Source organism: Pan troglodytes, chromosome 19 (genome assembly GCF_028858775.2).
Source record: "Pan troglodytes isolate AG18354 chromosome 19, NHGRI_mPanTro3-v2.0_pri, whole genome shotgun sequence".
In the NCBI taxonomy this organism is placed as follows: domain Eukaryota; kingdom Metazoa; phylum Chordata; class Mammalia; order Primates; family Hominidae; genus Pan; species Pan troglodytes.
In genome coordinates, this window is record NC_072417.2 from 16010254 (window position 1) to 16022906 (window position 12653).

Genomic DNA, 12653 nt, shown 5'->3' on the forward strand with positions numbered 1-12653 from the left:
TGCCTGGGTTCAAAATCTTGCTCCATTGCTGTGACCTTGGGCAAATCATTTCACCTATGCCTGTTTCCTCATCTGCCAAATGGGAAGAATAATAGAACCTACCTCACAGGGTTGTGAGAATTCAATGAACTCACACTAAATAAAACACTAAGCCGCCACATGTTTAAATTCTATCATTAACAAAGTGAGCTCCGTGAAGGCAAGGGTTGTCTCTGTTTTGCTGATAATTATCTCCGGTGCTTGGACTCTAACAAGCAATGACATAGTTAAAAAATTAATCTGGCCAGCCACGGTGGCTAATGCCTGTAATCCCAGCACTTTAGGAGGCCGAGGAAGGCGGATCACCTGAGGTCAGGAGTTCGAGACCAGCCTGACCAACATGGAGAAACCCCATCTCTACTAAAAAAATACAATATTAGCTGGGCATGGTGGTGCATACCTGTAATCCCAGCTACTCCGGAGGCTGAGGCAGGAGAATTGCTTGAACCTGGGAGGCAGAGGTGGAGGTTGTGGTGAGCCAAGATTGTACCTTTGCACTCCAGCCTGGGCAACAGAGCGAGACTGTCTCAAAAAAAAAAAAAAAATTAATCAATTTTCCCAGTATCAGTTTCTACTGTTTCAAATAGCTAAATTTCAACTGTTTCTCAACAACTTAAACTTACTACTGTTCCATGATATTCAGAACCACTGCTTACTTCACTGTCTCCATCTATTTACCTACCACTGACAACCCAAATTACCCGAAACAGTTGGCTTTACCTTCATCCTTTGTGACTTACCGAAAGTCAGTTTACTGGATATCTGATCTTTTCACCTGCCTAGCATCCATGGCTCTTCAGTTTTCCTCTGGGAACTATTCCTTTCCTATTGCATGCTATTTTCACAGGATTGCCTATTAAGATAACTCTTCTGCCTTTTAGCCAAAGATGGGCATGTGACCTCAGCCAGGCTAATAAGACTGTAGAATTTGATTCTTGAGCAGCACGGCACCAGGACCCCAAAAATGGGTCCTTGTTTGTTTGTTTTTTCCTTTTGTTTTATTTGGAGATGGGGTCTCTGCCATGTTGCCTAGCTGGTTTCAAATGTCTGGCCTCGAGGGATCCTCCTGCATCAGTCTCTCAAGTAGCTGGGACTACAGGTGTGCATCACTGCACCTGGCTTGGGGGCCCATTTGTTTTTATGGCCTAAAAGGCTGTCCGTGTATACTAAGCAGACAGGGAAAGGCTTGATGTTTTGGACAAAGGAAAGTCTTACTGGACTCCCAGAAATTGGAGGACAGTTGCAAGCTCAATATAGGTAAGCAGTAACTGCGAAATTAGGTGGGCAGTAGGGAGATATGTCATCACATATTCCTGGGATACCTAAACTATAACTCAAACTATATAAGAGGAAAATTGGCCACCTTAGACGCATGATGATACTAAAAGTACACGCTTATTGTGTGTACACATTGAAGTGTACAGATTAAGTGTACACTTAATACTTAGGATTAAGTGTACACTTAATACTTAGGATTAAGTGTACACTTAATACTTAGGATTAAGTGTACACTTAATACTTAGTGAGGATTAAGTGGTATCTCATTGTGTAGATGACGTAAGAGTAATGGAAATTTATTATTGATTAGAAAATACAGGCCAGGTACTGGAGCTCTACGGAACCAGGAATTTGAAGGAGAGTGAAATTGGGAGAAGTATGGGGAAGAGAGATGGGCTGATAGGAGAGAATATGGGGCTATGGGAAGAAAATGAATTTGGGGGCTGGAGTGAGTTTAATATTGGAGACAGCAGTGATGGGGTGAGTGTCAAGGAAGACTGGAGTACAATATTGAGACAATAATCAAGTATTTGGGGAACAACGCAATAAATACTGAAATAAGGGGATCAAATGGGGCTGGATATTTAGGAGAATATTGAAGCCAATATTAATATTGTAGAGGCAATAAGATCTAATAACAGTATAGTCATGGGAACCAGGTGTTGGAATTTGGGGTAGAAAATGGAGGCCCAGACCAGGCACAGTGGCTGACACCCGTAATCCCAGCTCTTTAGGAGGCTGAAGCGGGTGGATCACTTGAGGTCAGGAGTTCAAGACCAGCCTGGCCAACATGGTGAAACCCCGTCTCTACTAAAAGTACAAAAAAATTATCCGGGTGTGGTGGCACACGCCTGTAATCCCAGCTACTCGGGAGGCTGAGGCAGGAGAGTTGTTTGAACCCAGTAGGCAAAGGTTGCAGTGAGCCAAGATCAGGCCACTGCATTCCAGCCTGGGGCACAGAGTGAGTCTCAGTCTAAAAAAAAAAAAAAATCTGGGCATGGTGGCACGCACCTGGAGTCCCAGCTAGTTGGGAGGCTGAGGCACGAGAATTGTTCGAACCTGGGAGGCGGAGGTTGAGGTGAGCTGAGATCATGCCACTGCACGAAAAAAAAAAAGAAAAAAAAAAAAAAAGAGAAAATGGAGGCCCAGATTTTGTGGCACAAAAAGGGCCATGATATTGTGGAACAGTGACCGAATGTTGAGGAACAGGGACCTTTGGTTTTTGGAACAGGAGGAGGAGTCTACTATCAGGAGATTGACGGAGGAAAAGAAGCTGGGGGATCACATACCGAGTAGTCACTAAGGGACTGTATGAGAGAGAACAGGGCATGTATGAAAGGGAAACAATGAGATCAAATGTTTGGAGAGCGCTAGGCTATATATTGGGAGCCCGTGAGTACTCAATACTAAGCAATAGCAGAAGATCGAATATCCACGATTGAAAGGTGGAAACCAGTGAGGGATAAATATTGTGGTCCTTTGGAGACATTTTTTTTTTTTTTTTTTTTTTTGATACAGAGTCTCGCTTTGTCGCCCAGGCTGGGGTGCAGTGGCGCGATCTCGGCTCACTCCAAGCTCCGCCTCCCGGGTTCATGCCATTCTCCTGCCTCAGCCTCCCGAGTAGCTGGGACTACAGGCGCCCACCACCATGCCCGGCTAATTTTTTTTTTTGTATTTTTAGTAGAGACGGGGTTTCATCATGTTAGCCAGGATGGTCTCAATCTCCTGACCTCGTGATCCATCCGCCTCGGTCTCCCAAAGTGCTGGGATTACAGGCGTGAGCCAACGAGCCCGGCCTGGAGACCTAATTTTGGGAAATAGTGCCACCGATTGCTGTGGGGGAATTGCTGTAGTAAAGTGTGATTGTAAAGCACAGGCTGACATTGGGGAACAGTGGATGTCATACTTGTGGCACTGAAACAAGTGTCCGGGGGCAAGATATCAAGGCACAGAGTGATACGGGATTATGGGAAGTCAGAACTGAGAAATGGCAAGGCCCTGATATTGGAAAACAGGGCGTTTGTAAAGACCCAGGGGGAAAATTCCAGAGCTTAGCTGGGGGGCCGTACTCGGTCTTCATAATGGAGGCAAGTGGAAACGAAATACTGAGGGGCAGTAGGCAATGCCACAATGGGATAGTGGCTGATCTGCCATAAGGGATGGTAGACTCGGATACTGGCATGTTGTGAGGACCTGATGTGGAGAAAGATGCCATTGAAAGGCCTTGTAGCTATTTAGTGGAGGGAGAGGCTATATTTTGGAATGCTGGGTCACAGGATTAAGTCTGTTTTGGAGGGACGGTGGGGATGCTGTGGAGCAGACTAGGAAGTTTGGCAGAAGAAGTTAGAAGAGTTGGAAATTAATGGAGAATTGAATATAGAGGAGACTGAAAAAGATAATTTATTCCATCAGAGGCATTACAATTACAGATTACAGACATTTGCAAGTAAATAATATGCAGGGTTAGAGCGCTGCGTTTTGACATTTAACATTCATGAGTAAACAGAGATGGCCGGTGGGTAAATATCTTGCCAAGGTGGTTTCTGGTATTAAGCCTTTTGAGTCTAAGATGACAAATCCCTAGGGGTCAGGTGGTTTTCCCGCACGAACTCTTGTCAATGAGAAATCCCTCAGCCCCTTTTGTCTTGGGTCTCACAGCTCCAAAAGTGCGCCGGGCCAGAACGAAGCCATCCTAGAGTCCCCAAGGACAGCCCTCCCGTGGACCCCGGCTAGGGCCCCCAGAGTCTCATCCTGAGGAGTGCGCCAGCTCCGGGCCTGCGTGCCCGCGGGGTCTGCAGCCACAGGTCCCGCGAGTCCCGGACACTTCCAGGGCGTGGTCTCCTGGTGAGACACCTCCTCCGGGTACCAGTCTCGACTCCTCCGGGCAGCGACAACAAAGTCTAAGGCAGGAAAAAAGCACACTCGTGGTCAGCCAGAGCCCCTGGGGGCGCAGCACGACACCCCGACGAACGCCACTTACCGAGTCCCGCCCTCCAGCTTCGCCTGTTGCGCGCTCTTGTCCTCTCTCGGCCGCGCCAACTCTGGGGCACAGCTGGCTCCTCCTGGGGGCGATGCAGCATCACAGGGCTCCGGCCCACCCCGGGCCAGGGCGCCGACCCTCCCTGCCGGACCCTCTCTAGAAGGCCGCGGGTCTGGGTCTGGCTCATCCCTTAAAGATTCCAAGATTGGGCGCACTCTGAGCTCCCCAAACACAAAATGATGGGATCCCTGCGCGTGCCCCCACGTCACAGAGTGGTAGGGGTCCAGGGACATTCTAATTATAAACGGGGCTCAATCACACCCCAGAATTCTAAACGCCTCCACCCCTAACCTGCAGGTGCAAACAGCACCCTTATTTCATTGCCGGCAGCTACTTTGTACTTTCGTACTGATAGACAAAGATAGTGACAACAAAGACGGAAAGAAACAAGCATCGAAAGCTACATGAAGGGGGTGCAGCGCTGTTCTAAAACACAAAATGCCGAGCCCTGTTTTCCCTTTCCCTCCCCGCTCGGTCCTGCGCCCACCCCGTCCCGCGCTGGCCACTCAGGCAAGCTGTAAATGGATATAGGTAAAGATGCAGGAGGTGATGGAGAAGGCGATGGCTGCGTAGATGAAGATGGAGAGGTGCGGAAAATGGTCGAGATAGCAGCCCTCGTCCAGTGGCGGCGCCTCCTTCTTGGGCGGGGGGCGCGATGCGGCCTTCGGGGGCTGCCCGGCGCGGCCCCCCTGCGCCCTCCCGCCCGCGCGCCGACCAGCCTTCTTGCCCGCGGCCGACGCCGACCTGGGCCCGCGGGCAGCGGGAGGGTCTTCCGGGGGAGGCTTGTCAAACAGGCCTTCGGACTCGGGGTCCGGGCGAATCTGCTCGAGACCCCAGGGTCTGCGCCGAAAGAGTCCGTCAGCCATGGGCAGGATCGCGGGTAGGTGGGTCAGCCGGGTCTGGGTCAGAGCGCAGTGGGCGGTGGGCGGGGCTGCGGCTGTATTTCTAGCGACCCGGGTGGGGGCGGAGCCAGAGGGGCAGGGGGCCTCTGCAGGGTCCGCCGGGCCTCTCAGCGGAGGCGCCGCTTCGCCTGGCTCCTCCTTCCGCCCCCAGCCTGTTGCAGAGGCTGGCTCGCCGGGTTCCAGCGCCGCTGCCTGCGGCTCGGCAGTCTCTGCGCAGCAAGGTTTGTCTCCATGGCAACCAGACTGGCGGCGCAAGGGGGAGGAAACGCGAGCCGCTGGCTGGGACCCCGGGGCACTAGTAGGCTTGGCACCTAAGAAGCCGAAATGCAACCAGCCAGGCTCTCAGCTGCGTGGGGAGCTTCCCCAGGGCATATTTCTCCTTTTAAAAGAAATATTTATTGTGTGGTCTGTTTTAAATTTTAATCTTAATGCGTGAAAAAGCTAACACATCATCTTTGTAGAAAACTAGAAATTGAGAAAACAGTGTAGGCAAAATCAGTAGTAAAATAAAGCCTCCCACAATCCCAAGGTCCAGAGATAATACAGCTCAAGAATTGGTGCATTTCTCTGCCTTCTTCCTTTTTTTTCTCTGTCTCTCCATCTGCATCTGTATGTGTACAACCTGTTTTCTCTTCTTGCTCTTCACCCACAAAAGCAGGAATCCAGCCTTTTGAGCATCTCGCATATGATTAAGAACAAATCCTTCAAAGACCTGCCTCACCTAAGCCCATTTCTCAGACCCACCTGCGGTCTACTCAGGCCTCCTTGTCATCCACCAAGCCCTCTCTGGCTTCATTGGTACTGCCGCAGGCTGCTGGGCACTAGCATCTCCTGGCGTCTCTGTTGCACCTGAGGTTCCACGGCTGGCTGGTGTTCCTTCCTGGAATGGAGGGAGAACAATCACTTGGATTTATTTGAGTCCCAGTAGATTGGAGAGGTCCACTGGCCAGCTTTGTTAGTTGCAGCAAATCCAACTCAAACTGCCATCAGAGAACTCCCTGCCTCCTGCAAGTGAAAGGCCCGGGGTGAACCAAGGCCAGGGTGCTGAAACGCTGTAACCAGGGTGCTGTTCCTCTCTATCCTACAGCGTTGCCAGGGACTTCTTGCATGGCCAGAGCCTACTAGGTAGTGGTAGGTACTCAGGTTTTTGCTGAATGAATGATGCAGTGAATAACGGCAGCAGCAAACTCTGGTTCTCACAGCTTAACCACCTCAGCTAAAAGGGCTTCCAGTTGGCTGGATGAGGAGAAGATGGAACCCTCATCCGTGATGTTGAGAATGTAAAATGGTGCAGTTCCTTTTTTTTTTTTTTTGAGATGGGGTCTTGCTCTGTTGTCCAGGCTGGAGTGCAGTGGAGCGGTCTTGGCTCACTGCAACCTCTGCCTCCCAGGTTCAAGCGATTCTCCTGCCTCAGCCTCTGAGTACCTGGGATTACAGGCCCACACCATCATGCCCAGCTAATTTTTTGTATTTGCAGTAGAGACAGGGTTTCACCACATTGGCCAGGCTGGTCTTGAACTTCCTGACCTCAAGTGATCCACCTGCCTCGGCCTCCCAAACTGCTGGGATTACTGGCATGAGCCACTGCGCCAAGCCGGGTGGAAGTATATGAAGGGTGAAATTGAAAGGTGTGGAGGGTGGAATGGAAGTATGGTTTAGGTGGAGTGAAAGAATGTGAAGAATGGAATGGAAGGTTGCAGAAGGCAGAATGGAAGGACATGGAAGGACCAGAGAGTGAAAAGTGGAATGAGAGGATGTTAAGGGTGGCATGGAAGAGCTTGAAGGATGTCATGGAGGGGTGTGAAGGGTGGAATTGAAGGGTGTGAAGGGTGAAATGGGAGGTTGCTTAGGGTGAAATGGAAGATGTGAAGAGAGAAACGGAAGGACATGTAGTGGACTGGAAGAGTGTCAAGGGTGGAATATAAGGTGTGTAAGGTGGAGTGGAAGAATATGAAGGTTGTAATGGAATGGCGTGAAGAATGGAATGAAATGGTGTGAATGAATAATGGACTGGAAGGGTGTGAAGGGTGAAATGGAATTGTGTGATGGATGATTGGAAGGGTGTGAGGCTAGAATGAAAGGGTGCGTAGGGTACAATGGGAGGGTTTTCAAGGTGGAATAGAAGGGTGTGAAGGGTGAAATGGAATTGTGTGATGGATGATTGGAAGGGTGTAAGGCTAGAATGAAAGGGTGTGTAGGGTGCAATGAGAGGGTTTTCAAGGTGGAATGGAAGGGTGTGTAGAGTGGGATGGAAGAGCTTTACGTAAGGCTGTGGCATTGAGAAAGTCACCCAAACCTACCTATGCAGTTTAAGTGGGAGTAGGTAGTGGGGAAGTCTCAGTAACCAAGAGGGTCTCGGGCAGAACCATGCAAAGGCTTATTGGGGAGGAGCTGGGTGTCAGTGAGGAGTGCAGGTGTTAAAAATGCTTTAGTAACTGCAGGGTCCTTTGCATATTGAGAAGATGTGAGGCTAAATCCGGAGCTCAGACAGCAGAGGCCCAGGTGTCTCTAGGACACCTTATTATTTTTTACCTGGTCTACCTGTACAGAAATGAATATATCACAAAACAGTGCTGGTCCCAGCCCAGGTGACCCCTGGGGGTTCTGTCTGTCAGGAATTGAGAGAGCTTGGCTGACTCCATGGCCTCATCCTGGTGCAAGCTATGCCTATGCCCAGCAACAAGAGCTAACTTCGTCCCAGGCCAGGGACTTCAGGACCACTAGACATCCCTGACAGGACAGATACTGGAAGATCCCAAGCTACAACTTCACACTCTGCTCGACACCAGAGTGTTCCAGGAAAAACCTCATGAGTCCAGGGCCTGGAGCCAGAATAAACCAAAAAAAACCCTGAATGGACAAAGGCTACCTTTAGCTCCTGCTTCTGGGACCTGCCCAGAGTACATACCCCTCTCAGAGGTGAGAGAGGCCTCTTCTAGGGGGATCTTTTCTCAGGTGCTATACTTTGATAGGTTTCCTTCATCCATTTAGGGGTATTTGCCTCTGGAAGAAAGATACACTGTCTGAGTCAATAGGAATCAGAGATTTGAGTCTGCCAGGCCAAAGCCTGGATCCGGACAATGGCCAGTTGATCATGTTGGTGACCCCCTCTATGAGGAATCCTAGGACACACATGGATGATAGCAGCAGCAGCAGCAGCAGCAGCAGCCAATCACTGGCCACCGACTGTGTGCTGGGAACTGTGCTCAACACTTCTGCAGAGATGGTCTCACTTAATTTTCATGACCCCCTAAATTAGGCACCAGTATTTTCTCCAATGTTCCAATGAGGAAACTGAGGCTGAGAGGTGAAGGAATCTAAAATCTGCCACTAATACTGACTGCTGGGGGCCGGGTGTGGTGGCTCACATCTGTAATCCCAGCACTTTGGGAGGCTGAGGTAGGTGGATCACCTGAGGTCAGGAGTTCGAGACCAGTCTGGCCAACATGGCAAAACCCCCTCTCTACTAAGAATACAAAAATTAGCCAGGCATAGTGGCACATGCCTGTAATCCCAGCTACTTGGGAGGCTGAGGCACGAGAATCGCTTGAACCCAGGAGGCGGAGGTTGCAGTGAGCTGAGATCACACCACTGCACACCAGCCTGGGTGATGGACTGAGACTCTGTCTCAAAAAAATTAGAATAGAATAGAATAGAATAAAACACTGACTGCTGGGGTTCTAACCCACATCTCTCTGACCCAAGGGTAAGAGGTATACCTCCCAATCCCCTCAGCTACCCACCCCAGGCTTGCTCACCATCAAAGACTGTGCCCTGTTAGCCTTTCCCAGGCCGCATTCTGGGCCTCACCCTGCAGCAAAACAGACTTGTTCCCTTTAGAATGTGTACACAGAGCAAGAGGCAAAATTCACAAAGGCCACTTTTAGCTCGAAGTGTTCATGCCCAGCTGAGGAAACAGGCTTTGGTGGTGGTGGTGGTGGTGGTGGTGGTGGTGGTGGTGTGTATGTGTCAGTGGGTGGGTGGGAGAGAAGGACCTTCCGGGAATCTCTGCTGCCTGGGCTACAGCTGTTTGTTATCCTGGAAACCATGGCTGCCGAATTCCTCTCCTGCCAACTTCTAATTTCTGTGCATGCCCTGGCTGGGAGAAGGGAAGTCAAGCCAGGAATCTCCCCTTTCCACAGGTCCTCTACCCAGACCCACAGTTGATGGGAAACCTGCAAGTGTATTGCAACCTCTACACTAGGATGTGCCTGGATAAGCCTAGTCACCTGCTGAAGGTGCTGTGGCACTTCTAGCCCAGTGCAGGGTCAGCTGCCTGCCCCACCCTGAGAGGCTTCTGGGAGCTCACATCCAATGCTCATCATCCCTGTGCTCCACTCAGTCCCCTGCTGGGGTTAGGGGTAGCAGTGGTTGCTGAGCAAGGCAGAGAAGGGGAGGCTGAGTAAAGCCTGGGGCTCCACGGGGCAGACAGTGGGAAGCTAAGAACCTGTCTGGGGGCTGTGAGGTGGCACCTGGCAGGTGGGATTCCACATGAGCTGTGGCTCCAAGCCCCCCTACCCTCCCTTCCTGCCCCTATGCATGCTCCAGGTCCCATCAAACTTCACTTACAAAGCACAAATTCAAAGATACAATTATTAAGAGTTTCAAGGCAGTGACTGCCACGCATTAAACCCCAAGCATGGGGGCCTACTGCCATTGCACAGGTTGCACTTCCAGGAAGCTGGCCCTACTCACACCCTATCGCAGGCCCAGTTTAGCCTAGCTGGGCACTGATTGCTTCTTCCTGGTCATTGGTGAGGTTCTACATCAAATGATTAGCTTTCCACAGTGGTTTTTCTCCCACTAGAGAGAACTTAGCGCTTCCAGCATCTCAGCTTCATTCCAGGGCCTAGCAGAGCTCACCACTCTGGACATTTTCATCCTCTTCCCTGTTTTCTTTCACACACACAGACCTCTGCTCTCTACATATGGTCTTCCTCAGAGAGAATAGATTTGGTTACTTTTGTTCTGTCCTCTTCTCTTTGTGCCGCTCCTATAGAACAAAAATCATCAAAAAGGGCCAGGTGTGGTGGCTCATGTCTGTAATCCCAGCACTTTGGGAGGCGGATGAGGGTGGATCGCCTGAGGTCAGGAGTTCGAGACCAGCCTGACCAACATGGTGAAACCCCGTCTCTATTCAAAATACAAAATTAGCTGGGCATGGGGGTGGGCGCCTGTAATCACGGCTACCCGAGAGGCTGAGGCAGGAGAATCGCTGGAACTTAAGAGGTGGAGGTTGCAGTGAGCCGAGATGGCACCATTGCACTCCAGTCTGGGCAACAAGAACAAAAGTCTGTCTCAAAAAGCAAAAAAAAAAAAAAAAAAAATCATCAAACAGCCAATTCAGCAACATCATTCTTCTCCTTCCATTACTCTATCCACCCAGAAGCTGACCCACACTAAATGGTTAAGAACTGTGAGGATAATCCAGCAATTCCCCTGCTGGGTATATACCCAAAAGAGTTGAAAACAAGGTTTCAAAGAGATATCTGTACACCTATGTTCATGGCAGCATTACTCACAATAGCCGAAAGGTGGAAGCAACACACGTGTCCATCAACAGATGAACAGATAACCAAAATGTGGCATAGACATACAATGGGATGTTTTCCAACATTAAAAGGAAGGAAATTCTGGCTGGGTGCGGTGGCTCCCGCCTGTAATCCCAGCACTTTGGGAAGCCGAGGCGGGAGGATCACCTGAGGTCAGGAGTTTGAGACCAGCCTGGCCAACATGGTGAAACCCCGGCTCTACTAAAAATACAAAAAAAAAAAAAAAAAAAAAAATTAGCTGGGCAAGATGGTTGACACCTGTAATCCCAGCTACTTGGGAGGCTGAGGCAGGAGAATGGCTTGAACCCGGGTGGTGGAGGTTGCAGTAAGCTGAGACTGCACCACTGCACTCCAGCCTGGGCAACAAGAGCGAAACTCCATCTCAAAAAAAAAAAAAAAAAAAAAAAAATTCTGACACATGCAATACCATGGATAAACCTTGAACACTTTGTGATAAGTGAAAGAAGCAAGCACAAAAGGACAATGATTGTATGATTCCACTTATATAAGGTTTCTAGAGTGGTCAAATTTAAAGAGACAGAAAGTAGAATAGTGGTTCCCAGGGGCTGAAAGGAGGCAGGAATGGGGAATTATTATTTAATGGGTACATAATTTCAATTAAGGAAGATGAAAAAATTCTGGAGATGGACAGTGGTGATCGTTGCACGTCGAGGTGAATGTGCTTACACTTAAAAATGGTTGTAATCATAAACTATATTATAGATATATTCAACTAAAATAATGAAAAAATAACTGTGAGGACATTTTGTTCTCCCTCAAACTGTCTTCAAATAAATTAATTAAATTAAATTAAATTAAAGGTCTTCAAATTAAGGCCTTCTAAAATCAAAAGAAAACAAAAACCAGCCATTAAAGAATCAAGAAATTCAGCCGGGCATGGTGGCTCAAGCCTGTAACTCCAACACTTTGGGAGGCCGAGGTGGGCAGATTGCTTGAGTCCAGGAGTTCCAGACGAGCCTGGGCAACGTGGTAAAACCCTGCCTCTACTAAAACTACAAAAATTGGCTGGGTGTTGTGGCTCATGCCTGTAATCCCACTGGGAGGCCGAGGCGGGTAGATCACGAGGTCAGGAGATCGAGTCCATCCTGGCTAACACAGTGAAACCCCGTCTCTATTAAAGATACAAAAAATTATCCAGGCATGGTGGCACGTGCCTGTAGTCCCAGTTACTGGAAACTCAGGAGGCTGAGGCAGGAGAATCGCTTGAACTCGGGAGGCGGGGGTTGTAGTGAGCCGAGATTGCGCCACTGCACCCCAACCTGGGCAACAAAGCGAGACTCCGTCTCAAAAAAGAAAAAAATTAGCCAGCGGCCAGGCGCAGTGGCTCACACCTGTAATCCCAGCACTTCAGGAGGCTTAGGTGGGCGGATCACAAGGTCAGGAGTTCGAGACCAGCCTGGCCAACATGGTGAAACCCCATCTCTACTAAAAATACAAAAATTAGCCAGGCGTGGTGGCGCACGCCTGTAATCCTAGCTACTCAGGAGGCTGAGGCAGGAGAATTGCTTGAACCATGGAGGCGGAGGTTGCGGTGAGCTGACATCGTGTCATTGCACTCCAGCCTGGGGGACAGAGCGAGACTCGGTCTCAGAAAAAAAAAAAAATTAGCTGGGTATGGTGGTGTGCACCTGTAATCCCAGCTACTGAGATGGCTGAGGCAGGAGAATCACTTGAACCTAGGAGGCAGAGGTTGCAGTGAGCTGAGATTGCGCCACTGCACTCCAGCCTGGGTGACCGAACGAGACCCTGTCTCAAAAGAAAAATAAAAAATAAAATAAATTTGTTTTGTAGAGACAGAGTCTTGCTATGTTGCCTAGGCTG

At 49.6% G+C, this 12653-nt stretch overlaps 3 protein-coding genes across 22 annotated transcripts in view; all 3 read right to left on the minus strand.

Annotated features, from left to right (window-relative positions):
• Nucleotides 1-3694: 3694 nt before the first annotated feature.
• Nucleotides 3695-4737, minus strand: LOC455250 (uncharacterized). The gene is made up of 2 exons (XM_054671104.2): nt 4298-4737; nt 3695-4217 (listed from the first exon to the last, which is right to left on the minus strand). Exons 1-2 carry the CDS (start codon nt 4588-4590, stop codon nt 4064-4066), a joined length of 447 nt encoding a protein of 148 aa, XP_054527079.1. The 5' UTR covers nt 4591-4737; the 3' UTR covers nt 3695-4063.
• Nucleotides 4678-5456, minus strand: LOC129137706 (uncharacterized). Its single transcript, XM_054671105.2, has one exon. The coding sequence runs from the start codon at nt 5221-5223 to the stop codon at nt 4864-4866; it is 360 nt and encodes a 119-aa protein (XP_054527080.1). The 5' UTR covers nt 5224-5456; the 3' UTR covers nt 4678-4863.
• The window catches only part of NLRP1 (NLR family pyrin domain containing 1), a 118155-nt gene continuing 110936 nt past the window's right edge, over nt 5435-12653 (minus strand). For 11 of the 20 annotated variants that reach the window (XR_010152782.1, XR_010152781.1, XR_010152779.1 and 8 more), the window contains one exon: nt 5654-6139. Coding sequence is in view for 9 of the 20 variants with exons in the window: in XM_054671100.2 (XP_054527075.1) it covers nt 6081-6139 (59 nt within the window). In the remaining 11 variants the exon portion in view is untranslated. The other 9 variants (XM_063798250.1, XM_063798249.1, XR_008540480.2 and 6 more) reach the window with 8 other exon arrangements.